Source organism: Fundulus heteroclitus, unplaced genomic scaffold, assembly GCF_011125445.2.
Source record: "Fundulus heteroclitus isolate FHET01 unplaced genomic scaffold, MU-UCD_Fhet_4.1 scaffold_115, whole genome shotgun sequence".
NCBI classification, from domain to species: domain Eukaryota; kingdom Metazoa; phylum Chordata; class Actinopteri; order Cyprinodontiformes; family Fundulidae; genus Fundulus; species Fundulus heteroclitus.
In genome coordinates this window covers 252,350-277,444 of record NW_023396528.1, presented here as the reverse complement: position 1 = coordinate 277,444, position 25,095 = coordinate 252,350, and the positions used below count along the sequence as shown (strand labels likewise).

General features: G+C 41.0%; 2 protein-coding genes across 3 annotated transcripts in view; both read right to left on the bottom strand.

Moving 5' to 3' along the window:
* Nucleotides 1-4,126, bottom strand: part of LOC105928550 (2-epi-5-epi-valiolone synthase) — a 44,689-nt gene extending 40,563 nt beyond the window's left edge. Inside the window, exons 1-4 of the mRNA XM_036128762.1 lie at nucleotides 3,959-4,126; nucleotides 1,678-2,308; nucleotides 528-767; nucleotides 39-291 (exon numbers count right to left, since the gene is read on the bottom strand). Of these exons, the coding sequence (XP_035984655.1) occupies nucleotides 39-291; nucleotides 528-767; nucleotides 1,678-2,308; nucleotides 3,959-4,083 (1,249 nt within the window). The 5' untranslated portion in view covers nucleotides 4,084-4,126. The remainder of the gene's footprint in view (nucleotides 1-38; nucleotides 292-527; nucleotides 768-1,677; nucleotides 2,309-3,958) is intronic.
* A 2,359-nt stretch (nucleotides 4,127-6,485) lies between these two features.
* LOC105928611 (forkhead box protein P1-B) lies at nucleotides 6,486-24,263 on the bottom strand. 2 transcript variants are annotated; one of them, XM_012865961.3, is made up of 16 exons: nucleotides 24,155-24,263; nucleotides 21,547-21,687; nucleotides 15,896-16,033; nucleotides 15,715-15,804; nucleotides 15,349-15,469; nucleotides 13,277-13,379; nucleotides 13,057-13,164; nucleotides 12,834-12,921; nucleotides 12,448-12,525; nucleotides 12,157-12,352; nucleotides 9,995-10,071; nucleotides 9,753-9,854; nucleotides 9,507-9,634; nucleotides 7,309-7,363; nucleotides 7,012-7,178; nucleotides 6,486-6,909 (listed from the first exon to the last, which is right to left on the bottom strand). In XM_012865961.3, the coding sequence occupies exons 2-16, from the start codon at nucleotides 21,670-21,672 to the stop codon at nucleotides 6,747-6,749; spliced, it is 1,740 nt and encodes a 579-aa protein (XP_012721415.2). In that variant the 5' UTR covers nucleotides 21,673-21,687; nucleotides 24,155-24,263; the 3' UTR covers nucleotides 6,486-6,746. The 2 variants fall into 2 exon arrangements, with proteins under 2 accessions (XP_012721415.2, XP_021173926.2); XM_021318251.2 differs by having other exon boundaries at nucleotides 13,286-13,379.
* Nucleotides 24,264-25,095: the final 832 nt, after the last annotated feature.

Genomic DNA, 25,095 nt, shown 5'->3' with positions numbered 1-25,095 from the left:
ATTAATGTTTGATGGGAGACAAGCAGAACTTGTGTTACCAGCTCTTCCCAGTCCTGTTGGTAGAGGCATCCTCAGGGAGCCAGCCGAGTGCTTCAGACGCTCCCTGAGTGATTTCTGCACCAAGGCCAGGGAGCAGTCCTGGTGCCACACAGGTAACTCCAGACCCAGCATGCACTGGATTATGCGCTCCTTCTCATCTGTTTCCAGTAGCCCCTTTTGGTGGGCTACATACACCATGAAGGCCATATCAATGTTGACCGCCTCCCCGTGAAGTAGCGCTGGCAAAACTCTCTGTGGTCAGAAACATTGGAAACAATGTACAGTAATTCATGAAAATCAAGATAGATGCACAAATGCATACCTATATTTTTAAACAGCAGACATGAGACATGACATGTGTTTTATGTCAAATATGGTGATGTTTATTTTTTATCTTATGCTTCACAATTTCCTCTTGACCATGGACATACTTTAATAGTTGTTACAGTAAAACAAAGTAAAAAAAAAAAAAAAAAAACTTCCTTTACCATTTCTAGCTCAGGGCTAATGAGGTGCCCGAAATCCACCAGGCGATCCAGATCATCCTCCCACAAATTTGGAGCCAGCTCCTCTAGCATTGTTTCTATGGCGATGCGCATGGATGCTGCAGCACTGTCTTCCTGTTCAGAGCCACTGCAGGTCTCAGAGGGCTGCAGTTTGGCATGCAACAGCTTCCTGCCATTCACCTCGAGCAGCTCAAATAGGCCACGGTGCTTCATCAGGGCCATCTGAAATCATTACATCCTTACTTGCACAATGGAAGCTGAATGTTAATTGAAATGGGGTATAAAATCCAAACTGGGATCCTACCCAATTTGGTGCAAAAGACGTGTTTAGCTTTTCCTTAGAGAGGAATTGTAATAAGATATCATTCTTCGCTGCAATATGCAATATGCAAGAAATAACAAGGGATACTGATGTCGAATGGATGACACATGTTAGTTTTTTAGTAACTGCAACAGATCACAAGAAAACAAACCAAAAGTAACAGAAGTAGTATGATGAAAAGTATTTTCCGTGCTTATCCACCCAACCAACCAGTCTGCGTGTTGGGCCACAAAAATATTAACCAAAATGTCATAAATTCTACCAATATAAGTATTTATAATATTTAATATATCATTAACAATAAATATTAATCAATTCAAATTAATATAGATTAAATGTGTTGTCATAATTATTGTATAATTACAAAAATTTAAATTAAGGGCTGCACAGTGGTGCCGTTTTTTGCACCGTTGCCCAGCAACAAGAAGGTGTTTCTGCATTGTTTAACTCATTTAGGATTTACAGGACAGCATTATGAGTAAACAGAAATGAGTTGTTTGAAATAAATTAAAATAAGCTCTTTTTTTTAATTAAATACCGCAACCATAATTTATTTCAGGACTCAAATATACTTAAAACTATTTTTATTTTAGTAGTTAGAGAACCTGTGCTAGTTTAATTCACAGACATCATAAAAAATGTCTATGCTGGCTTTAAAACTTTGTAGTGGGCTGAGGTGGATGCAAAACACACACACACACACACACACACACACACACACACACACACACACACACACACACATATATTTGTTGAAGATGTTCCACATGCAATAAGTTTATCAATCAATGCTCATGCAGAGACAAGCACCTTTAACATCTCTGCAAGTCCATTAGAGATCTGCCGTAGAGGCAGCGTTTGAAAGAAGGAGCTGTCTAAAAATGTCGCCACTGGTGGGACGTAGCTTCCCAGCTTGTTTTTCCCTCCAGCAAAGTTGACCCCTGTTTTTGCCCCGACGCTGGCATCAACATACGACAGCAGCGTGGTCGGCACCCGAATGTATGGCGTCCTTCGTCGATAGAGAGATGCTGCCAGGCCAACCACATCCAAGCAGACTCCGCCTCCGAGTGCGATGAGTGGCTCAGAACGTCTGTCAATCCCAAACTGGTGCACTTCCTCCAGGATCTTGGTCACCAACTCCATGCTCTTATTCTCCTCGGTGGTGGGCAGAGGAAGAATCTTGTAAATGACTCCCCTGTCATCAAAGTACCGAGAGACCTTGGAGCCGTACAGCTCGTGTACAGTTTTATCAATGACAATGAAGCGCTTCGGCGGTTTGCAGCTACTTATGGCACCTTTAAGTTCTTCATCTCCTAAGTGGCCCCAGAGCAAGGTGTCATTCCTGGGATCCAGTAGGTCTTTACTCTGAATAACTCTGTAGGTAAAAACAATAGGGCTCACCACCGTCCAGGACACTCCTTGGTCCGACTTGTTCTCATAGCTGAAGGTAAGTCCCAGACAGTAAAGAAGAAAAAAAAAGGATTCAGTGTTTGGGTATTAAGTTTTAAATGCAGACTGTAAATTTTGTTTTCTACGACATCCTCACGTGAGCGTATACTGTAGAGTTTTGATTTAGACTTCCGCAAAACTTTTGAGTTTTTGTGTCTAAACACAACCACTTACTCCTCTGTTACATCTCAGAGGAACATAATGTGCGTTTTACTTCATCAAAACGTGATGGACAGTCAAATAAAAGTAATGTACTAACGTCAGGTGCTTCACTGGTTATGCATGGAGCACACTCAGCCTGTTTACACATGAACATCTGGTTGGCGGCATTATTACATAAAATCTGTCAATAATTTCCACCTCAAATAGTACAGCAAAGTCACCCTTGCATAAGAAAAAAACTGCTGTAAAACTATAGTAACTACTTATTTCAGATATGGTGTTTTTCCTTTTAAGGTCAGCTTTTGGATGCAAGCTTGATCTAGAGAAGCATGGTCATAGTGGAACTAGTGCAGGGTATTTTAAGGGGGTTATTATAGCGTCATATACTTCATCTATGAATCCTTATTGTAAGTTTAACGCAGCTTTTTCAGGATTACTGAGTGTCTTTTCCAGCTTTTCTGGATTTGCTTATTTAACTCAACTTCTGTCCAGTTTTTGTAACTGTACAGTATTTTCTGCAGCGTGTGCTTGAAAATGAACAAAGTGGTCATGTAAAGGTGATAACAAGCATCACATCTAAAAAGGAAATACTATAAATGAATATTATCTGAAAATCATGTCTTTAGGAAAGAAAGGATCCAGCAAAGTCCCGAGAAAGAGAGACGCACCATTATCAACAGTATGCCAATCAATCGCTTTAGAAATCCCCTTTCAAACATGTTTGTGCTACTTTTTGTCATAATGTGTTATTGTTGGATTTTTTTCAAAACACATAACCCAAAATAATGCCACTAAGTGGCAAAGTGTCTGTCCATCCGCTTTAAGATGGGTTATTTTCTTAATTTTCTCTTTTCTGTAGATAAAATATTGGTTTCTTATCCGCAGAACGTCTAAAGGAACACTGATCAAGACCACCAAAGGCTTTCTGTAAACTCTGGTGCTCTGGAAGCAAAGCGTGAACCACTTTTTTTTTACAGCATTGTATAAATAGTCCATGACTCAGGTTTAGAAGGGGAGCAGCTAAAGCAGCAAAACATGCATCATTTTCAGCAGACTCGCTTCAGTTCAGTAAGTAAAACAAAATAAAAAGTCTTGCAATACAACTTGTCAATATTCTGTTCTATGGAGAAACTGTCAGTCCTCGTCTGCCGTTGCTGTGCATGTTTAACAAGCTGTCACAGCAGCCTAAAATAGAAAGCTATTTCCACTCACTCCGTCCTTGGAACTGACTAATGCAGATGGGAGTGTGTACTGTCTGTGTACAGTCGGCCTTGAACATAAACTAAATGGAAGACAGAGACATGCTTTGGAAGGAAAAGACAATCATCACTCAGAAGGCACAAAGTTTTTCTATTGGCTTGTTTCCTAATTATGGTCAGATCGACATCAGTCCTCAGACCTTCCTTAGTGGTGGTTATGTTACTAGACCAGTTTTCGCTCTTTACACGTCATTTACCAAAATCGCTTTTTTTTAGCTTACATTTTAGCATCTGAAGATTTCCCCTCCTTGGCTTGGCACGGTCCAGTTTGTCGCCTCCATGTTCCATTCACTTGAATCAGATCAAACTCTGTTCCACGTGAACTGCTGGTGTTACTTGAAGTCATGTTGCCGGAGCCACTGCCTTCCACATGAAGCCGGCGAACTCTGGTACGCTTCATGAAGTGACTTACAGGATGTCAGTGAACATGATCACAGCTAGAAGTACAGTACCACCCCCCCACCCCACCCCACTTATCACTCCAGCCCACTGCACAGGCTTGTCCTCAGGCTTGAGTAAAACTTTATTACGAGAATGTGAATTTACAAGACCGGAAATACTGAATTTTCTGTAAAGTACTTCACCAAATGAATAATATGTATTCTACATTAAAAGGCACTGTGTGTATTTACTGATCTAAGACTATATAATTGTAGGTATCTGCATCAGCAGCGTGATCCAGCTGGTGAGTGTGCAACACATCCATGGCTTTCTGCCACTCTGCGGTGCTGCCCTGAAGAGAGATTCGGGAAATGCTGGGAGACGTTTCACTGTTTAAACTGTGTATGAAGTTTCTAACGCTGCCTTCTTTTAACTTTCATGCAACGCATTTATGATACTGTTATTTTCATTCTGTCTTGGCTTTGGTGTCCTGTAAGGAATTTTGGATTGCCTTGTGTACAGATAGTTCTATATAAAGTTGCCTTGCTTTAAAATCTAGCCTATTTAAAAAAGAATGTGTATCTGTAAGGTAGTCCCTGTTTTCAATGAATAAACCTAAACCAATATTTCTTTATTCTTGTTTTTCTTTCCTATATTAAAGATTTCTGAACCAAGGGCTTCTGTGTGTTGTTGTTTTTTACTTCCTCCTCTCTTCTGCAGCTGGTTGCACCACAACTGCTGATTCTGAACCGGGTTCTGTTGCAGGTTTTTCTGTAAAAAGGGGAATGGTTATTTTTTATTGTCACCATATGCTTGCTTAGGAGGGATTGCTGCAAATTGGACAACTCAATGGAACACAATGGACTTTTTTTTAATAATTAGCATAATATGATCAACTGCATTCTATTGTAAATTGGATTAAAATTGGCCTGTATGTAATTTGCCCTTACTAACTAGATTTATCTGAATTGAATTTCAATCATATAAGAATCTATTTCATTTTATATAAATTAGACATGTTAAATTTGCTATGCCCTACCAGAAAAGTCTTTATTATTTTTGTTGCTAAATCTAAGGAACAAAATCTAAATCAGACACAGAATTTCACATAGATCATGAGCAATTTAATATACATAGAGATGCATTGGTTTACAATAATGATAAAATCTGTTTTTTTATTATGCAATGTTCATGAAAGGTGTGAAAAACTTAAATATAAAGAAGCAGTGTATTCTTTTGATCAGCTGGTTTGATTATACCTTAAATACAAATATATCAGATCACGTTGGCAGTGAACATTTTCATTTTTATAGCAACATTTTCTCATGTCCTCTACAAATCTTTACATATATAATGATTACTAAAATAAAATCAGGTAGTGCGGCCCCAGCACAGCACAATGCTGTGATTATAAACGGGGGAACGTTCATTGTGAAGTGCTAACTTTAGCCCCGTTTCCCCCCGGCCCTCCTCGCTTTGGCCCGTCCAGTTCGGCTCTTCCCCGCTAAGTTTAACTTTGCACGGTTTGTGTTTCGACCGGCCTAGAAATGCCTGGAAGAGAGAAACGCCTTCTGGGGGTGGCTTGAGGCATACAGCAGCTACGGCGGATGAATGGATGTTTATGACTGTTGTCATTAATTGTCATTCGGTAAATTACGACACTATTAAAGCAAAGTTGACATTGTTTAAAATGTCTTTGTTATGACAAGCCCTTAATTTAACAAAACCCCAAGCCCTAAATTTAACCTGATCCCAAGTCAAGCCCTAAACTTCTCTGTTCATGTCAAGTTGTCATAACAAAGACATTTTAAACAATGTCAACTTTGCTTTAATAGTGTCATAATTTGCAGAATGACAATTAATGACAACAGTCCTAAACATTCATAAAGAGTCATTTATGTTCATAACAGGTGTTATGTCATGCTTATGACAGTGTAATGTCAGTCTTATGTAGACCCCTTCAAATAAAGTGTAACCCTTTTTTTTTTATTTATTGTTTTTCCTCCAGGCGTGGTTCATGATTTGTAAATAGTAAAATTATATTTCGGCTTAACCCACTTCGTTTAGGGTGGTCCATAATGTTAATGTCGTCGCCCTTCTGTTTTTCTGGACTTTTCTCCTCGTCCCTTGGCCTATTATTGAAAAGCAGTGTGTTCGTATCAAAACTGTTCTCGAGTGCACTCGGTCTGACCCTGCTCGGGCCGGAGAAACCCGGGCTGGCCCTGAAAAGAAACTGCGAGCGGGCGAGGGGCGGAGCCGAGAGGCGCGTGTCCAAAACGAGGCGGCGGGAACGGGGCTTGTCTGTGTTCCCTTTCCTTTGGCTTCTACGCTCATCGTGGTCCTATTTGTGAAGAGATAAACTGTATGAAATGCATTTAAAAAAAAAGAAGAAAAAAAAAATCACAGTTTCACAAACATCTCATTGTGATCTCAATCCCCTGTACAAAAATATCAGAGAGATAGATTACCAAACAAACGGAAAACAAATGCTAAAAAATATCAAAAGAAAGGAAAACTCCAAGGTACAGAGTGTTTGGTTACATAGATGAAGCTGCTGCTTTTTGGGATGCCAAGTCACGCAGGCTGTGAGTGAGTTGGGCTTCGCCGCGGAGGAGTCGGACCTCGTCGTCAGAGAGAAGGCACGCGATCGAAATGAAGCTCGGACCTCTCCGGGCTACCCCTGATTTCCCCTTGGAGCATTTCGGGGCTGTGGCCTTGCTCATCCGTGCTCTCCGGAGACTCGTAGGGATAATTTTCACTGATCTCTCCGTCCTCCTGCTCTTCTTTAATACTGGTGGGAGGCAATGAAGGGTGTGCGCCATCAGAACTGACATTCAAAACCAGCTGAGAGGAACACACGTCAAGAGGCCGGGGGCGAGGCGAGAGAACTTACAAAGCTTGTGGAGGGGACTGTGTTGCACTGCTGTCACTTTGGTAGCCACATCCGTTAGCCAGGGCCCCGTTCATCTGCTCCTGGAGAACGTGAGGCAGGGAGTGCAGGGGGATGCTACCTATTGAGGCCGGGTTGTAAAGACAGTTGTTTCCATCGAGACCAGCATTCTGAAAGAGGGGGAAAAAGGGGGGAAATATCATCACTTTTTGTGTTGAGAGTCTCAACTTTTAGCTTCATCTTCCCACAGCGTTACACAACATTCAGTTTTTTTTAAAACGCAGCATGAGTTTCTGTTACCTGAAGAGCAGAACCGGGCAAGTTCTGGTGATTTTGAGAGTTCTTCAGCAGAGATCTATTGGTAGAAATATATGAAAGTAAGTGATGAGTTGATTAGGTTGACTCAAATAAAAAATAAAAGAAAAAAAACAGTACAGCACGTAAAAGGCTTGGTAACCTTCCTTGGCAGCGGGATGTTCTCAAACTAAAGAGAACATCCCGTGTTCAATTTAATTTGAACACCTTTAACCAGCAGCATACGTCCTTAACAACTTTATCAGAATGTCCAGGAACTTTCTATTAGTTTCTGTTTCCTACGGGTGAAACGACATTAGTGAGAGGCTCATGCTTCTAAGCTACTCTTCAAAATGGGAAACAAATGAGAACATGCCTTTCAACTAAGGCAGATGCATATATATCTTCACAAGCCAATCATTAAAGGAGCAATAAGAGATATTTCACCACTAGATGGAGGTTGAGCACTGTCTGTGATGCCCATCAAGCCACACCTGTCTCTACCTTGCTCCTGCACTCGGCACCCATTCCTCTTTCTCACCCATCGGCTCGTATGAGCCTACTTGCAAAGGATATTTACACAGCAAGAAAACTTTCTGGTCTAGAACATGTCTAGTGAAGAAGTAAGTAACTCATAACTTCATAATGCTAGTAGCATTGATCCGATGGGCGTGCTCGCCACCATTTTGTGGCTGGCGGTGGTATTTTAAGGGCAGGGAGTGGGGTAAGCCCTGAGTGGCAGCTGTCCACGTGCACGTGCGTGCATGTACGTGCATGGACGGCCGGCCCGGTTGTGTAAACAAGAGATTGTAGGACAACACAAAGATGGTGTGTGACGTTTATACTCCATCTAAAAAGATACCTTTAGTTCTTCGCAAAATTTGTTTTAGTTCTATCTAAAATAGCAAAATTTCGCTTTATTGCTCCTATAACTACAAAGATATCCACAGTCCATATCTACAGTCAGAGCAATGATTAAATGAAAAGCCTTAAAAAATGCATTTTTGTCTTCAGTGAGTGATAGAAGTCCAAGTTTAGGATATAGCCATTAGTTGCACCCACAACAATTCCTAGAAAATCTATACAACTCACATCATTTTTAGACTTTTTGACTTGATCAGGGACCTTTCAACGGGTATTCCATGACTTCTTGATTTGTTATGTATAAACATAACACGACACACGGGTCCACTTCTTTTAGCCACTCTTCCCGAACAGCAAAGATTCCTCATGCATGTTTCCTCAACATGCATGAGGAAAAATGCATGTTGATCTTCATAAATCAGGAAATGGCCAAAAGAAAATAAGTGCTTTCCTAAAGGGCAGCACTTTTTTTTTATGTGCAACAATATGATACTGGGAACAAAACGCAGCAAATTATCATAGAGCTTCTTTTACACACATTTATGCAGCATGTAAGCGTCCACATCATAAATTACATTAAAAGAAAAATCAGAATGATCTCGAAACTCCGGTGTTGTGAAGCAGTGAGTGTAGAGCTAAACATAATTTGGATTATAGGATTTTAGTGAAGACAATATCTTTTTAAGTAAATTTACCTAGACAATGGAACAGCAAAAACCCCAATAAAACATTTTCAAAGATTTTAAAAGAAGCCAATTCCCTCTCTGTTTGTATTTCAAATGTCAGTAAATCAAGTCTGAATTGCAGATGTTTCTAATGAGCTATTCCAACTGGAAGGTCTGGGCATAGTCTCTGTCACACATTAAAAAAAAAAGCAGCATAAATGTTGGTATTTATTAATGTTTACTGTCTTTTTAAGTCTAAATGTATTTCTTTTGTCCAAACTGCACCACACTCGTCCTCTGCCTTCGTCCAAAGTCGGCTCTATGATTTATTCAGCAGAAGTCATCATTGACCCTTCTTGTGCTGACTGACTGGAATTAAATCAAATAAACTGCGAGTCTCTTACGTTCACTGGGCTGTCCGCGGTATGGCTGCTGTCATATTTTATGTAAAGACACCCTTCAGTGACCTTGATTTTGCTGTACAAACATGACAAGTACTCAATGTTAGAAAAGACCGGCCCCAGGGCTTTATAGCTCCAACGCTTGCTTACAGTAAATATTCTGCGCACTCGTGAGACGGAGTGACAAGGTCAAGTTCTTTGATGTCGCCCGCCCGACTTCTAGTAAGATGGGAAAGCACACGGCGTTCTGTCTTTGTGTCTGCAGTGTGCGTACCCATTGACAGCTGCTTTCTGAGGCCGCCTTCGGTGGAACTCGATCTCGTCCACCGTCCACACGGCTCCCTTCACGTTCTCGAGGCGCACAAAGCATTTATGTAGACTTAGGTTGTGTCTGACGGCGTTCTGCAAGGGTCGAGAAACATGTTGCGCCATTAAACAAACCTGATGTACATCACATGTGAAGGGGAGCACGGTAAGCGGTTTTAGGTGTTTATCTGTCAGCGTGTGATGTTCTCCATACCTTCCAAGTAGCTGCGTTGCGCCTGAAATATGCAAAGTTTCTAGTGAACCAGTTGTAGATTTCGTTTAACGTCAGCTGATTGCGAGTTGATTCAAATATAGCCTGAGACGGGGAAAAAAGGGAGTCAGAATTAAGATATTGACGGGAGCTACGGCAAGCAAAGGTACAAACTCAAAGATTAAAGGCTGGTTTATTGCATCTGCAGCCATGTAAAGTAAATATATATAGCAGGGATGTGTTACCTGTCTTATGAGGGACGCATATGTAAATGGAGGTCTAACCTCTGTGCTCAAGTAGAACTCTTTATTGTCGATTATATCTGTAGAAAAAAGACCAAACACATGTTTTGTGCACTTTAAACATACAATGCAAGAAGTGAAGATATTTACAGTGTAAATGTGTAAAAGTATTCCCAGTTCAGCATGGCATGTTACAACCACAAACTTGAATGTACTTTATGGGATATATATATATATATATATATATATATATATATATATATATATATATATATATATATATATATATAAAAATGATAATTGGAACGTCTTGGGGTAAAAATATTTGTTCAGCTGACGTAGCGGTCCCGGGTTCGAGTCCCGGCCTGCTGACTTTTCCCGCCCGTCTTCCCCCTCCATCAAACTCATTTCCTGTTAGTTTACTGTCAAATAAAAGCCACAAATAAAAAAAATGAAATGATTCGGCCCAAAGACTATAATTTGCCTTTCACTATTTAATTTTTACAATTACAGCTCTAAGGATTATCGAGGACGTCTCTACCAGCTTTGCACATCTGGAGAGTTACGTTTTTGTAAATTCTTCTTGACCAGATTGCTTTAGCCCAGTCAGATCGGATGGAGAGCATCCGAAAACAGAAAAGTTCAAGTCTCGCCACAGATTCCAAATAGGTCTGAACTTTTGACTGGGCCTTTCAAACGCACATATCTGGAGCTGGGCGATAAATCGATTTATTAAATTTTAAAAAATTTTAAGATTTGGATTGGAAATCAACTTTAATTTACTCATTAACTTGTTTTTTTGTTAGTTTGAAGTCACAGAAGTGAAGTGAAGCCTGTTCTTAGCTCATTGTGTAAAAACCACTAGCAGCAAACATTTTATATTTTTATTGTTTACACTGGCAGAGCCGCCATCTTGTTTTACAAGCATGTTTCACAGCTTGAATTTAGTTGCACTTTAAATTCAGGTTAGCTCCCAAATTAAATGCTCGACAAAAAAGCCAGTTTTTAAAATTATTTCTTTAATTTCTTTTTGTGAAACAAAATGATTAATCGGATTTGGTATAGTAAAATCTGAAATATTATTTTTAAGCCATACGCATATCTGCTTTGATCTAAACCAGTCCACTGTCACTCTGGCTGTGGGTTTTTGGAACCTTCTCTTGTCCTGCAAGGTGAATCTCAGTTCTGGTCTCAAGTCCTTAGTAACATCTAACTGGTTTTCTTCCAGGATTGCTGTGAATTTAGCTCCATCCATCTTCCCATTAACTCTGATCAGCTTTCTTGTCCATGCTGAAGAAACGCATCCCCTCAGCATGATGCTGCCACCACCATGCGTGTTCATGACGAACAATGTTGGTTTTCTGCCACTCATCAAGTTTTGTACGCATGCTGGAAAATTCATGACTACAGCACCTTCTTCCACGTTTGCTATGTCCCCAACAGTGTTTGTGGCAAACTGCCAACTGGACTTCTTGTGGCTTTTTTCAACAGTGGCATTCTTATTTCTACTGTTCAATGAAACCTTTTGTTGGAACATGAGACTTTTAGTTCCTTCTTGACAGACTCGCCCACCTAAGCCGTGGATCTCTGCAGCTCCTCCAGAGTGACACATGGCTGCCTCTCTGATAATTGCGCTCTCTGCCTGTTCTGATAGTTTCGGCGGACGGCGGCGTATTGGTCGCTTTACAGCAGTGGTATTCTTCATTTTCAGATGCTGGATTAACAGTGCTCCTTGTGGTTGTCTTATAACCTAAAACTTTAAACTTCTCAACAACTTCATCCTCAACCCGACTGCTCTCGTGTCTCTACGTCTTTCTGATGCTGTTTGTTCACCAATGTTCTCAAACAAACCTTCGACATTGTAATAGAGCTATTGGGTCTCATAGACACAATAGAGCTATTTGAGTTGCCTTCTGGCATTAGATTTTTTTAAAGGGTATCAGAGGTAAGGGAACTGAATAATAATACACAGTACACTTTGCAGGTCTTTATTAAACAAAAAAAAAAGATTTTTTTTAATTTTACACTACTTCTTGCTATGCGAGTCCACAAAATCCCAACAAAATACAACAAGTTTGTGGTTGTAATTGTAGAAAGTTCAAAGGGTATCAAACTTTTGCAAAGCACAGTAAATGCTAGAGTGATATTCCTGATTCTTTCCGTACCTTGGCTCACAGAGCGGCTGTATCGCCTCCGTACGGGAGTGCCGGTGAACATGCTATTGGGAGTGAGGACTGAGGGGGATTCAGAGAGCGGTGTCAGGGGTGTGGAGGGGGCTGTGGCACTCTGAGAAAGACTCATAGGAGGAGGGCCTTTGGGCAACGTCGCCGGGGCAAAAGACACGTTAGAAGCGAGATTCACCTGCGCACACACACACACACAAAAACTTGTGTCTCTACGAGCCAAACAGAGGTTGTTCGAAAAGAAGCAAACAGCTGTGGGAGCGGCGTACTCACGGGCTGAGCTGCCGCTTTGGGTTCAGAGGATTTGAGATGAGCCATCATAGCTTGCAGTCGCTCTTTGTCTTTCTTCAGCTGTGTTAAAAGGAGGCCCGAAATAGAGGGTGAGGATGGCGAATTCACAGTTTTAGTTACATGACATTCAATGTGTCATCCTGAGTGCTGTAATTATCCTAGCACAACACCTCTGCTTCCAGGGAGGGTGTCAGAACACACCAGAACTACCAGCGTGTCCACATTTAGTTCGACAGGGCTGTCTGTTCCCAGCAACCCGTCGTGAAAAAATTCATTTATCGAAGGTGTAATCGGCAAAGACAATTTTAGCAAACCGAAGATGAGTGGTATTTTTTATTTTTTTTTTACTGTTTGAAATAAGTCCCTACCTGCAGTTCCAGCTGTTGAACAACCTGCATCTGCACACGGCACTGCGCCGTACTCTTGTCATCCAGCGTGTGATCGCTGTTCAAATGTCTACGCAGAAGCAAATACAAAAATTAAACATTTAAGCTGTATCAGCTGTCAAGTGTAGGTAGATAAAAGAAGGCTTCATACATTTAGAATGTGAATGAAACCAAACAAAAATAAAATTAAGCATTCAGTTCTCACTTCATAAATGTCTGAAAGTCTCCAAAAACAGTTTCGCAGCCAGGCCACTTGCACATCCCATTTCCATACAGAGGGTGGCTGTTCTGGGACGTTTCATCCTGTGACCCGCTGCACAAAACAGAGAAGACAACTCTCAATGGAACCTTTTCTAAAATGCACATGTATATACGAGCAACAAGAAACACAAAAAAATATATATATATAAAATTTAATTGAAAACCTTTCTTTCCTCTTCAGAAGAGTGTGATGACCATTGGGGGTGGATTGGCTGGAAGACTCTCTGATTTCTCCAGCAGAGGAGAGGACGCTACCGTTCTCACACCCTGAAAACGCACAAACAACGCGTTTCAATAGAGACGGATGCAGCTACACCACAAGCTATCCGAGTCAGCTACTTTGGATCAAACAAAGGAATTTGTGAAGATCAGCGCAAGTTCCGTCCTCCACGGGGCGCAATAACGATAGAAGTGGAGTTGGGAGTTTATTGGGTTGGTCAGAAACGCCTCCAGCTAAATTCTAATTGTGTCTCATCCTACATCCCACAGGTCCAGAATGGTTTCTTTACTTTGTCTCAAAATTGATTTGGATCTACGAAAAGTCTTTAATTCAGTAAAAAAAAAAATTAAATAAAAAAACGGGCATTAAAAATATTAGCAGCATCAAATTTATGCCGCCTCCATCTGCTAATTCTGCAGTGATTTCGAAACTATATAGTGTTATTTTTGTGCGAATGGTGCTCTGTTACATGTCTATCTTTGTGTTTTCCTACTGGCTGTGCAATCAGTTGCCCCAAGGGGGGTTGGTGAAAAGGGTTTTAGCTAGGGCTGGGCAACGATTAAAATATTTAATCGCGATTAATCGCACTGATTAATCGCCCTGATTAATCGCGATTAATCGCATTGTATTTACAAACTCCAAGAATGAATTCAAAAGTAGTGTAAAGAGCACTTTTATTTTAATGTTCTGCTGCCATATGAACAAAAGTGTTGTAACATTTGTAGCACTTATCAGTAACACATATTTAGTGTAAAGCTCAACTTAAACATGTAAAACAAAAAATAGCAATAATAATAAATTAAAGCTTATTGCCACTGACAGGGAATTCTCTTTATGGGGAAAAAATCTACCAAAAACAGGCAATTTCTGAGGTAACAGCAGGGAGCAGCATTACCATTTTATGTTCAATACCAAAGTTTAACTTGTTAGTGGTTCCAACTAACTTGTTTCTGTCATATTCCATGCTGGAAGAACTTTAAACTGAAATGCTTGCTAACTCGATATGCTTGCGTTTATTTGACGTTGACACGCGGTTTTTTGTTGTTGCTTTCTCGCGCGCATATAGTGAATGGCAGGGGGAAAACAGGCAAAAATACATGGATGCTTTGAAACGAGAAGCGACTTCACCGACGGCGTCGATGCAGACCCCCCGCTCCGCTCCGCACAAAACTTGTTCCGGCCGCCAACTCACCGCCTCGCCTCGCCTAAGCTCGCTCGCGGTACCTGCGGGAAACACCGCCTTCCGCATGTCAGCTGTGTTTTTTTCCGGCCAGCACCTTTCTTCCTCTGAATCTGAGGCTTGGCTGACAGCGAGGTTATTGGCGCATTATCGCCAGCTACTGTTCTGATTCAAACCCCTACACCGCAGCAACAGACCTTCACAAAATAAAAGCATGTGACCAACATGCGTTAACGCGCGTTAAAGAAAATATCGCCGTTAATAGTCTAATGAGTTAACGCGAAATTAACGCGTTAACTTGCCCAGCCCTAGTTTTAGCACATTTGCCTTATTAAAAGATGCTCATTCAGTTTTGCAAAAATCTTCTGGGCTTGATTCAAAATAACACCACTAACACTTTGTGTCTATTCTCAGCAACAAGGAACAGGATCTGGCTCAGTCATTGGATAGATGTGGCCTTATTTACTATGTTATTTAAGAGAATGTGAAAAAATATCATTATTAAAAGAAAATGACTTTGTTTTTTAGTTCCAATTCAGAATTACTCTTTTTAGTCACTTTTTAGTTGGAAAAAGATTTTAACTTGTCTGTCATAATTTTGCCCTATGGATGGGCCACATCATTCTTTCATTGCAGTTGGGGGCCCACATAAATGCACATGGCCCCTGGACTGTTGCTGCTGCTAGATGTCCACATTACAGCTATATTGTGAATTGCTGAAATACTTACTTATGGCTCTAAAAAAAGTGCTTTACATTTAATCAAAGAAATAACTTTCCCTACAGCCTAACTAATGGAGGAAAGACCCTTGCTAGCCCTGTGGTTAGAAGACGTACCTGGGGCCACAGTGGGGGTGATGGGAAGCACAGAGAGCAGACCTTGCCTCTGCAGATTGAGCAGATGCTGCTGCTGCACCTGAAGGAGCTGCTGCTGAATGGCGATCTGCTGGGCTGTTAGCTGCGAGACAAAAAAAGTCATCAAACTTTCTTACTTACGTTATTAGAATATTCTACGCTAGTCCAATGTTTAGGAGGGGAAGAATCAGACGCTTTCTGTACTTTGCACATGCACAACATTCAGGCTTCATTTATTCCCCAGAAATACATCTAAATACTTCCCTTAATGCAAAAGAGATTCTGTTTTCTACATAATGAGTTTTTTTTTTTCTTTTCTGCAGGGCGGTTAAAAACAGTATATGTTACCTCTTGAGTAACTATTCCGGCATTCTTCTGTTGCAGCAGCTGCATGTTTATCTGCTCTTGCTGATTCTTGAAGACCTCCTGAATTTGTTGCTGCAGACAAACGAATGAAATCGTTCATTTCATTGCGAGCGCGGGGCGTGGGCTAAATGCGGCGCGTGAAAGCGGCCCGACGCGCTCCAACCTGGTGTAACATGAGTGCCTTCTGCTGCTGGACCAGCGCTTGGACCTGCTGAGGACTGAGGACCTGCTGCTGAGGCGCCTGCTGCAGCTGCTGTGGAGCTTCGGCGGGCGGGGTCATCATGGACAAAGACGCTGGAACCTGCATCGTCAAGGAAAAAAAAAAAAAACGATCAGGTCGGTTCAAAATCGATGCCAGAAACGCTGGAGATGTTTGTGAGCAGGAAGTAAGGATGGGACATTTAAAAAGGGACACACGACCCTTTTCCTTTATTTATTTTTCTGAGCATTAAACCATGTGTTTGGGCTTATCAAGTTGCAATCAACCCCGACACAGGGAAAAACAACCCTGGCATATATTAGAGCACTCCAAGTTTCAGGAAATGCAGATTAGCAGGTGTTTGTGGGCTTGTCAAGCTCGGAGTGTTTTAACCAGACATCTGGATCATTACCAGCTACATGGCCAGAGAGTTAAACACCCGAGAATTTGATTTGCTCTGACGTGTGATTGGCACGTCGAACAATGAATTTTTTTTATTTTTTTTTATCCAAATTCATTCAAAAGATCAAAACTTAAGAGCTACCTCAGTTTTTGTTTGATAAATGAATCCGGCAACAGCATTTCCTTCATATATTTTGTCTGAGTATATCAAAATTCAGAATCAGGTTAGGGATATCTGCTTATTTTTCTGTTGGATTTCAAACTAATCACGCCTAAAAGAAACCTGCAAATCTGCACTGGCCAGGAAAAGCTTGATCGGTGCGTCTCTATTACCAACCATCCAGACCTCAGTTGTAGATGACTAAAACGTAAGTATTTGAAAATAAAAAATCTTTTCCTATCGGTTGGCAGACAGTCCAGCTTGTACTTCAACTGCCGCATATCAGGCATTTCAATAAGAGATTATATAAGGGACCATAATATTTCTTCTTAATGCACAGCTAAAACCCAAAGCAGAGCACATTGTTTGTTTTAAAATATTCTGTTAAGCTACTAGAGTTTTGCACCCATGATCATTAGAAATAGAACTGCCTGTCTTACAAGACAGTGACGTATAAAAATCTGCTACAAGAAACCCAAGATCAGACATTTAGGATGCCGTAAACTCATCAGACAAAACTGATGAGTTTACCTCATTATCGCTTAGCTAGATTACTTGATGTCATATCTGTTATTTATTAACAAAAGAACGCATAAATCATTGCCGCACCACAATTTCTTTCTGCTTTTCTAGGTTAAATCAGATCAATAGATATTATTAACAATATTAAACAATTATCAGGGTAACGGATAACGGTACAATAATTATCCATCCCAAAATATACACCTTCACTATTAATAACCCTGATATTTTTCTTGAAATCATTCTGGTGAGTGGCTCTGCCTCACTAAAATACTAGATTTGTGACACTAGATATGCGTAAGTGGGAGAGCACAGTCAGATTTTCAGGAAAACCATGTTTCTAGTAGTAAAATAAGTAAGACGTTTATTGTTTTTCGTCATCCCTCACTTGACAGAAAGAGAAATATGGCTTTATGGAAATGTATGCCTCCTCCTACACCCCTCCCCCACTAGTTGCTTCCCAGTACTAGTCAACTGGCAGGACGGGAAACACTAAAGTTTGCCATCCTTTGCAACAAAAAAAATACAAATTCTGCTTCTGGCACACAAATGTGGTTGCGAAAAATAAATAAAGTCATAATATGGAAACTCAAGGAATGTCCAAGGCAATTACAGCTGGTAAACTACAAGTGGTATTTGTATATTAAGCAACAGTCCAAAGGCTGACTATCTGCAGATAGCCTAAATAATAGATTATATCAGCTTGTTATTGAGTAACATTTGAATAATTACTGAATAATTGTTGCTTTTTTGCTTTAAATAAAATTAATTAGACCATGTTGCACTGTGAAATGGTATTTTTTTTTTTTTACTAAAGGCTATCATTCCATAATAATTAAGCTGCTCACAGCAGCTTCTTAAAACAAATGAATCATCCATAAGTAAAGATCTTGCCATACAGCCAAATATCTTGTTACTCTGTCTTTTTCTCTAGTCATTAAATTCTTACTCCAATTCTCAGTTCAACTCGGCAAGACGACCTGAGTGCTCTGACAGCATCGCTAAAAACAGCAGCAGAAACACAAAAACAACCAAAACACAGGATGGCTTTGGGGAATTATAGCTCCAGCAAAACAACAACAACAACAGCAGCAGCAGCAGCAGCCAGAACCCGAAAAACAACATCATCATCTTCTTCTAGTCCACAAGCAGCAATTACACACCCCCCCCCCCCCCCCCCCCCCCCACACACACACACACACACACCGCCTCGCTGTCAGCCTCATAGCTCAGGAGTTGTTTATGGTAAACAAAAAAAACGGAGGAATCAAAATGGCACAGAGATATAAATAATGAACTTTGAGAAGAAGAAGAAAAAAACAAAATAAGCACACAGAGACTGTTTACGAAAACAGAACTCGAGATTCGTATTTTAATTAAGGTTTGAACCACAAACAAACATCCCTCTCCAAAGGCACAGTCTGTTTGGAGCCGGGTAAACAAACCGACGGAGACTTTCACACAGGCTTTTTGGGCTAACGATAACAGAGGGCTGCCTCCTGGTTTTGTCCTCTCTTATGAAACGACCACCGAAGCAACGAAGGAGAAAAAAAAAAAAAAAAAGATCCAGGTTCATCCCACGGACTGAGTCAGTTGACCCCCCCCCCCTCCTCCCCACCCCCCACCTCCTTTTTTTTTTCTGTGGACACCATCAACACAACAACAGCCTTCGCCTAATCCCCGTTGCTATGGCAGCCTACAAGTCCAAACATCTTCTGTTGTTGTTGTTGAAAGTCATACCAGCGAGCAACTGAGTGTAAACACAGATCCGCTCCCGCAAGACTGGTCCTGTGAACTCTTTGGAGGAATGACTGACAGCGGGCAGAAACAGCCGAAAACCTGCAGGAACAAAAACTAACGACGCGCCTCTCGTACCAGAAGAGGTTTACGCATGCTGTGTAGTAATAGATGTGATTTAAAAACCTAACAAAGAAACAAAACAAAAGAAAAACGAAGGATATGCAAAAAAAAAAAAAAAAAACACATGCATGTGCTGATAAATCCAAACATCACCCTAATGCAAAAAAAAAAAAAACATCTTTTAATTTTGCAAACACAGAAAAATGAAAGAATAACAGTCTGCAACACGACAAGTGTGGCAGACAAACCTGACAGCCTCCATTGAGAGCTTGCTCCGGGCGCAGAAAAACACAAAATACCTCTCAGCAAACTATGAAAATCTAACCCTGCTCTCCACGTGACGCGAGCGTAAACAAAACGAACAATATAGCACTGATCCCTCCACCCAGCAGGAGCCCAGCACCCCCCCCCCCTTCCCCCTCTCCCCAAACCCTGCAGTCCCCCCCCCCCCTTTCACCAGGAAGTAGTTGCACAGAGGAGCGACGCAGAGAAGAAAGCAGAAAGGCTGAAGGACACGTTTGGGTGATCTAAGTGCACGGGTAATGAGAGAAAGAAAACCGGCGGTGCTTGGATCCGGTTCAAACGAAACAGATCTATTCATGCTCTGGTGGTCGGAGAGCGCGGGCTGCATCAGCTGCACTGAAGATAAATGTTTATACACCTATCGAGTGTTACGAAGCTACAGAATCCCCTCACCGCAGGGTGATATCAGGAAAAATATCGAGGTTATCGATCCTCAGCAGCAGCAGCAGCACAGTCTTCCCTTCCTTTTGCTCATGAAATGTCATTAACTCCATTTCATATGAAAAAAGTACGCACGTCGCTAGTTGAGACTGATTGGCCAGAGATCAGCTCTCACCGGGGACGCTTAAATACTGAAAAATCGGATATTATTTTCCTTCCGTTCAATGAATTTTTGAATGACCTTTCGGCCCATTAAGGCATCAACCAACTTTGATGCGCTTTGTTAACCTGACAACAGCCAGCTGCATGTATCGCTCCGCCTAGCTCCACTCACATACATCTGGGACATGGCTCATTGAAAGTGATTTCCCCAACCAAATTTTTGGTCTGGCCAATCAGGACGCAGGGCGGGTGTTTCATGGATGTGACGTAGTGGAGAAGCCACCGTGAGATTCCAACAACAATGGCGGCTCGCATCGAGGAAGCAAGCGTTAGCATTGATGCTGCTATTTCTTCCATGTTGTCCAATCTATCTGATATTGTTTCATTAAAAGAACATCAGAGAACGCCTCTGAAGGCTTTTGTTGGTGGAAACCATGTTTTCGCCCTTCTCCCGACCGGATTTGGCAAGTTTTGTTTTCCGGGGCGCGTACGCTGGACGACATGTTTTCCGCGGACCGGCTCGCGGAGCGGGGGGGGTGGCCGACACGTTTTCCGCAGAGCGGGGGGGGGAGTTTTCCGCGGCCGCCTCGCCAAGATAGCGCTGCGGGACACCCTGCACTAGAGCCGCAAACACATAAAAAAAAAATAAAAAAAAGGGGGGGGGGTTTTCCTGCGTCGGTCTCATCAGCGTCACGGGTTAGCTTCGGTGTGAGTGGTTGAAATAGCACGTCGATAAAGATGACAGACAAGTGGCTTATCCAATCATATGCAAGGAGTTTTGATAAGGCCCAGCCTTCAGTAAAGGCAATTCCTATGGAGAGGTCCCAGATGTATGTGAGTGAAGCTAGGCGGAGCGATACATGCATCTGGCTGTTGTCAGGTTAGCGCTTTGTGCGCTTAATTCTGAAATTAAGCCACTAAAATTTTCTTTTAGGAATCAGAGCCATAAAGATAAGGATTATTTCTGCTTTTCTAACTAGACATTCTCTGTTATTGGTCTCTGTCCACTTTTAAAGCTCGTCTTAAAACCCATCTATTTAACTTGGCTTTCAACACCAGCGAGATCTAGTTTTAAGTGTATGTCTTTGTTTTTAAACTACTTTTAATTATAATTATTTTTATTTTGTTGTGTTTTTGGATTGTACAGCACTTTGTATCAACTGTGGTTGTTTTAAAGTGCTTTATAAATAAAGCTGGTATGGTATGGTATGGTGTGGAGTTTATTAAAGATCAGATTATCAAAGCAAGCTAGCAATTATTTAATTATTATTTAAAAAAAAAAAAAAACAATTTTTTATCTTTTATTACTTATTTGCCGGGAAAATAATTATATGTTCATCTCTATAATAATCATTTGAACGAAAATACTTCATTTTTGCTAGGAAATGTCGCAAAAACACCTGGAAAATGTTTATTCTTTAAGAGAAACGCCGATCAGTCGGCCAGAGAACGTAACCTTTTTCCCGTGATTGGGAAAATATTGTGACTTTTAACAAAAAACTAAATAAACATATTAACACATTATTATCAAATTAACATAACATTTGATGCTTAAACACGTGTAATCTTGTAATGTCCTTTCTTTTTTTTTAGATTCAAAACTCCTACATCTCTCAAAGTCCTTGCACCACATTTGCGGTTTTTTTAGGGGGGAAAAAAAATAAGAATCAGTCCAAACCAGAACCAGCAGGTGAAACAAGTAAATGGATCGAGGAAAATAATGGAAAACAGCATCAGCCAAGGCAGGCCTGAGCCGCACATCTCTTGTTGTTATTTTTGAACCTAACTCTGATGGACTCAACAAATGCTCGTGGGGATGACTGACCCCGGGGGCCTCTGGAGGAGGAGTCTGGCTGCCCTTCAGTCGGCTCTCATTCTCAGTGGGATGTCGGCTTTCTGCGTGGATTGCTTGTGCGCTGTGTCCTGCTGGATCTGACTGGGACTCGTGCATCTGGACTTCACTGACCTGCGAAAAAGGGCGAGAGCAACAAGGAGCAAGAGATGAAAGCCGCTCGAATGAAGCCACGCAATATGACGATGGAATCCATAAAACACACTCATGTGGGGGCTGCTTTCCGCCAGGCGAGAACTTCGCACAGGGATAAGACGTCCATTCTTTAAGGAGAAAGGACGAGCACTCAAACAGCTGCGGAAATAAGCGTCGCAGCGGGATGGGAGCGGGGGGGGGGAAGCAACAGCACTAAAAGCTGAGAAGTTCGCTTTTCGCAGCCCAACCCAGTTATACAAACACACTCTAGCACTCGTCAGAGAGGAAGATGTTAAGTCTATTTGTTGAATAACCAAGTGCTGCCATGACTACTGTAAACACAGGGGCCCTGGGTCCGTGTTTATGTGCAAACATATCTTCCTTCTGGAACAATTTACCATTAACCAGGTGGTGCGATAAACGGCCGTGGCAGGTAGCACAATGCACAAGAAGGCTTTTATGTGTACAGCTTGGGAGTGTTTGAGTAAAAAGCTCAGCGGCATAAACAAAGGTAAATAAAGCGGGCGAACAAAACAAAGCAAAATAAAAAAGCATAAGGAGACGGAAAGCAGCACAGAAAAATCCAGCGACTAACAGACCTGAGGAGGGCCCGACATTTTTGAGCTTAATCTACGAATCGGATCTATACGCACGGATGAGAGGCAACAGTTAGAAAACATCAGATTAGATTGTACTGTATATACTAAGATAAAGTTATACCCAAAACAGTCCAAACAGGGCGCAAAGAGAGGAGGGGGGAAATTAAAACATTCAAAAAAAAAAACGACACCGTAAAAAAAAGAAAAAGGATAATACATGACTAAGGAGCAACACGATATGTTTTGCTCCAGAGATGTGTCATCCATGCTCGAGACAAAACTGATACGGCTGAATTAGAAGAAACCACAAACTAAAAGTACAGTCTGTTGAAAACAGGCAGGGGCTGGTAAAGGCTGCAGCTGTTTATTTTAGCTCCTGGGATCAGGATTAGCTGGGAAGACAAAGGGCAGAGTTTCCTGTAGACACTTTTAAAGAAGCTGGAGGGGAACGCTGATTGGAAGGGCAGAACTGAATACTTTGTTAATTCATTATTGATCTAAATAATGATGTTTTTTTCTTCCCTGGTTGTTAGTTTGTTTACATTTTTTCTTTTAGAGCTTATAAACATCTTATTTTAAAAAAGCTGGAACCATTAGGGGATTTTGTTTTGACACTTAAAGTTTTATAAATGTAAAAAGGAATAAAGAAGGCGAATTTCAGCTACACCCATCAATGGACCAAAAACTCCATATTTTCCCTTCATCAGCTTTGATCGGTGATCAATTGGTCAAATGCTGGCAAAACCTGTTTTTTCCCCCCTTTTCTTTTTCATCAAATTCTTCAAAACTAAGAAGTCACATATTTTTTCTGTCTACAAATCAATCAACAAACACCGTGTACTATGATGCTCTTTAAAAAAGAAATAAAAATCTGATGGTTTTCTGGGCCATATGATGTGATGGGGAGATCTAAGGATTTATTTTTCTAATAGATTGAAAACAATTGCCTCAATCAAACAACCTGCAACACGTTTTCCCCTCATACCTGTCCTAGTTGTATCTCTTAGGAAAGTTTTAATGTATGCTAAATCATTTATGCTTTTTTTTTTCTGTGAAGCTCATCCAGCCAGTAACCACACAAATAATTATTCACCCTAATCCTTTCATTTAGTCAGCATTTTCCATTTGTCATACCCTAACTAGCCTTCAGTAAGCCGTGTTACTTAGAGTCATCTCATATGTACTCACATATTGGAAAGGATATGAATGACCAAGTAAATAGTCTGTTCAGATAAATTTGCATACACTAACAATAGTTATGCTACTGTAATAATTATAGACTGTAATCTCCAGCATTGACCAAACGTTACAGATCACTGCCTTTTTCACTCAGAATCAGCCATTTCACCCGCAGCAGCCACGGCGATGAGCCTAAACGTGTGAATGACCAAAAGTAGATTCGCCCTCAACTGCGTTACTGAAATGTTTTCATCTTTAGGTTACCTCCAAGCGACGAGATCAGATCCGATATCGGTTAACGCCAACCACTGCAGTTATGGGTTTCCGTTTAAGACTGGAGCCATTAGCTTACATAAGCTAGATAACCAGACAAACCCTGATACTCGAGTCTAACAGGTCAACTATACGAAGAAAAAAGAAAAAAACAAGCCCCATATGCGTGTGGAAACTTCCCAAAAACGCCGTTTTTTTAATCAACATCGCAGGGGGGCGTTCACGTTAACATCAGCTCTAACAAAAGCTATATTGTGGGTCCAGGCGTTAGCTCAAATGAAACGGTCCTCTCTCCTCTCCGCTGCGCCCCCTGATCATTTTCAGAATAAACCTTTTCTATATTTGTGTAATCCTTAGATGTGTGCAAATGCGCTGTTACGGTGTCATTTACTCACAGAAATGTGTGCGAGCGGACAGTCTTTGACGCTGGGTGGTGTCAGAAGAAGATCCCTCGATGCTCTCTGCCGTCCTCGGTAACGAGCTAGCCACAAGTTGCTAACGGGGGCGTGGCTTGGGAGGAAAAGTAAACAATGGTGACGTCATGTTAACACGAGGACCCCGGTCCTTTTTAATTTTTCACGCAAGTCGCTGAAGAAAAAAGAAAATAATTTTTTTCTTTAAAAAGATTGTTCTTTTTCATAGAAAAAATAAGAAATAGAAGACAAAAGAACTATAATAAATGCAAAACTATGCTGTGTACAAAATATTAATGATTCGTTTTTAATTATATAACTCTGATAAGTTTGATTTTCAAGCAGCAAAATAAAAACAATTATATTCCTTTAAAAATGTCTCCTTTTTATTTTAAAATGACAAAGTAAATTAATAAATAAGGTGAGGAAAAAACTTGTTGAGAGTAGCTATAGAATCATAGTTCATCCTCTATTACCATATAACATAGAAAGGATTCCTGAATCAATGTGTGCTTCTGTGTTTTTTTGTGTCTCTACTCTGTCTTCTCTAACACCCAGTCAGTTCAGGCAGATGGGCGTTCACACTGACTGAGCCTGGTTCTGCTGGAGGTTTTCCTCCCTGTTAAAGGGGAGTTTTCCTCTCCACTGTCGCTTCATGCATACTCAGTATGAGGGATTGCTGCAAAGCCATGGACAATGCAGACGACTGTCCCTGTGGCTCTACGCTCTTTCAGGAGGAGTGAATGCTGCTTGTCAAGACTTGATGCAATCTGCTGGGTTTCCTTAGATAGGAAACATTTTGACCAGTCTGTATGATTTGATTGAATTTTAAAGGGCTTTGACATTGCATGTTTTGTGAATTGGTGCTATATAAATAAAATTGGATTGGATTGTGAGAATCCAAGTTTTCAGCATTTTTATTT

Excerpts from the sequence above, each read along its gene's own strand:
- LOC105928611 (XM_012865961.3), bottom strand. The coding sequence starts at position 21,672 with ATGCACGAGTCCCAGTCAGATCCAGCAGGACACAGCGCACAAGCAATC. Across the intron at positions 9,635-9,752 it reads GCAACGCAGCTACTTGGAAG|AACGCCGTCAGACACAACCT; the intron begins GTATGGAGAACA and ends CGACCCTTGCAG. Across the intron at positions 7,179-7,308 it reads TGCCCGGTTCTGCTCTTCAG|AATGCTGGTCTCGATGGAAA; the intron begins GTAACAGAAACT and ends CCCCTCTTTCAG.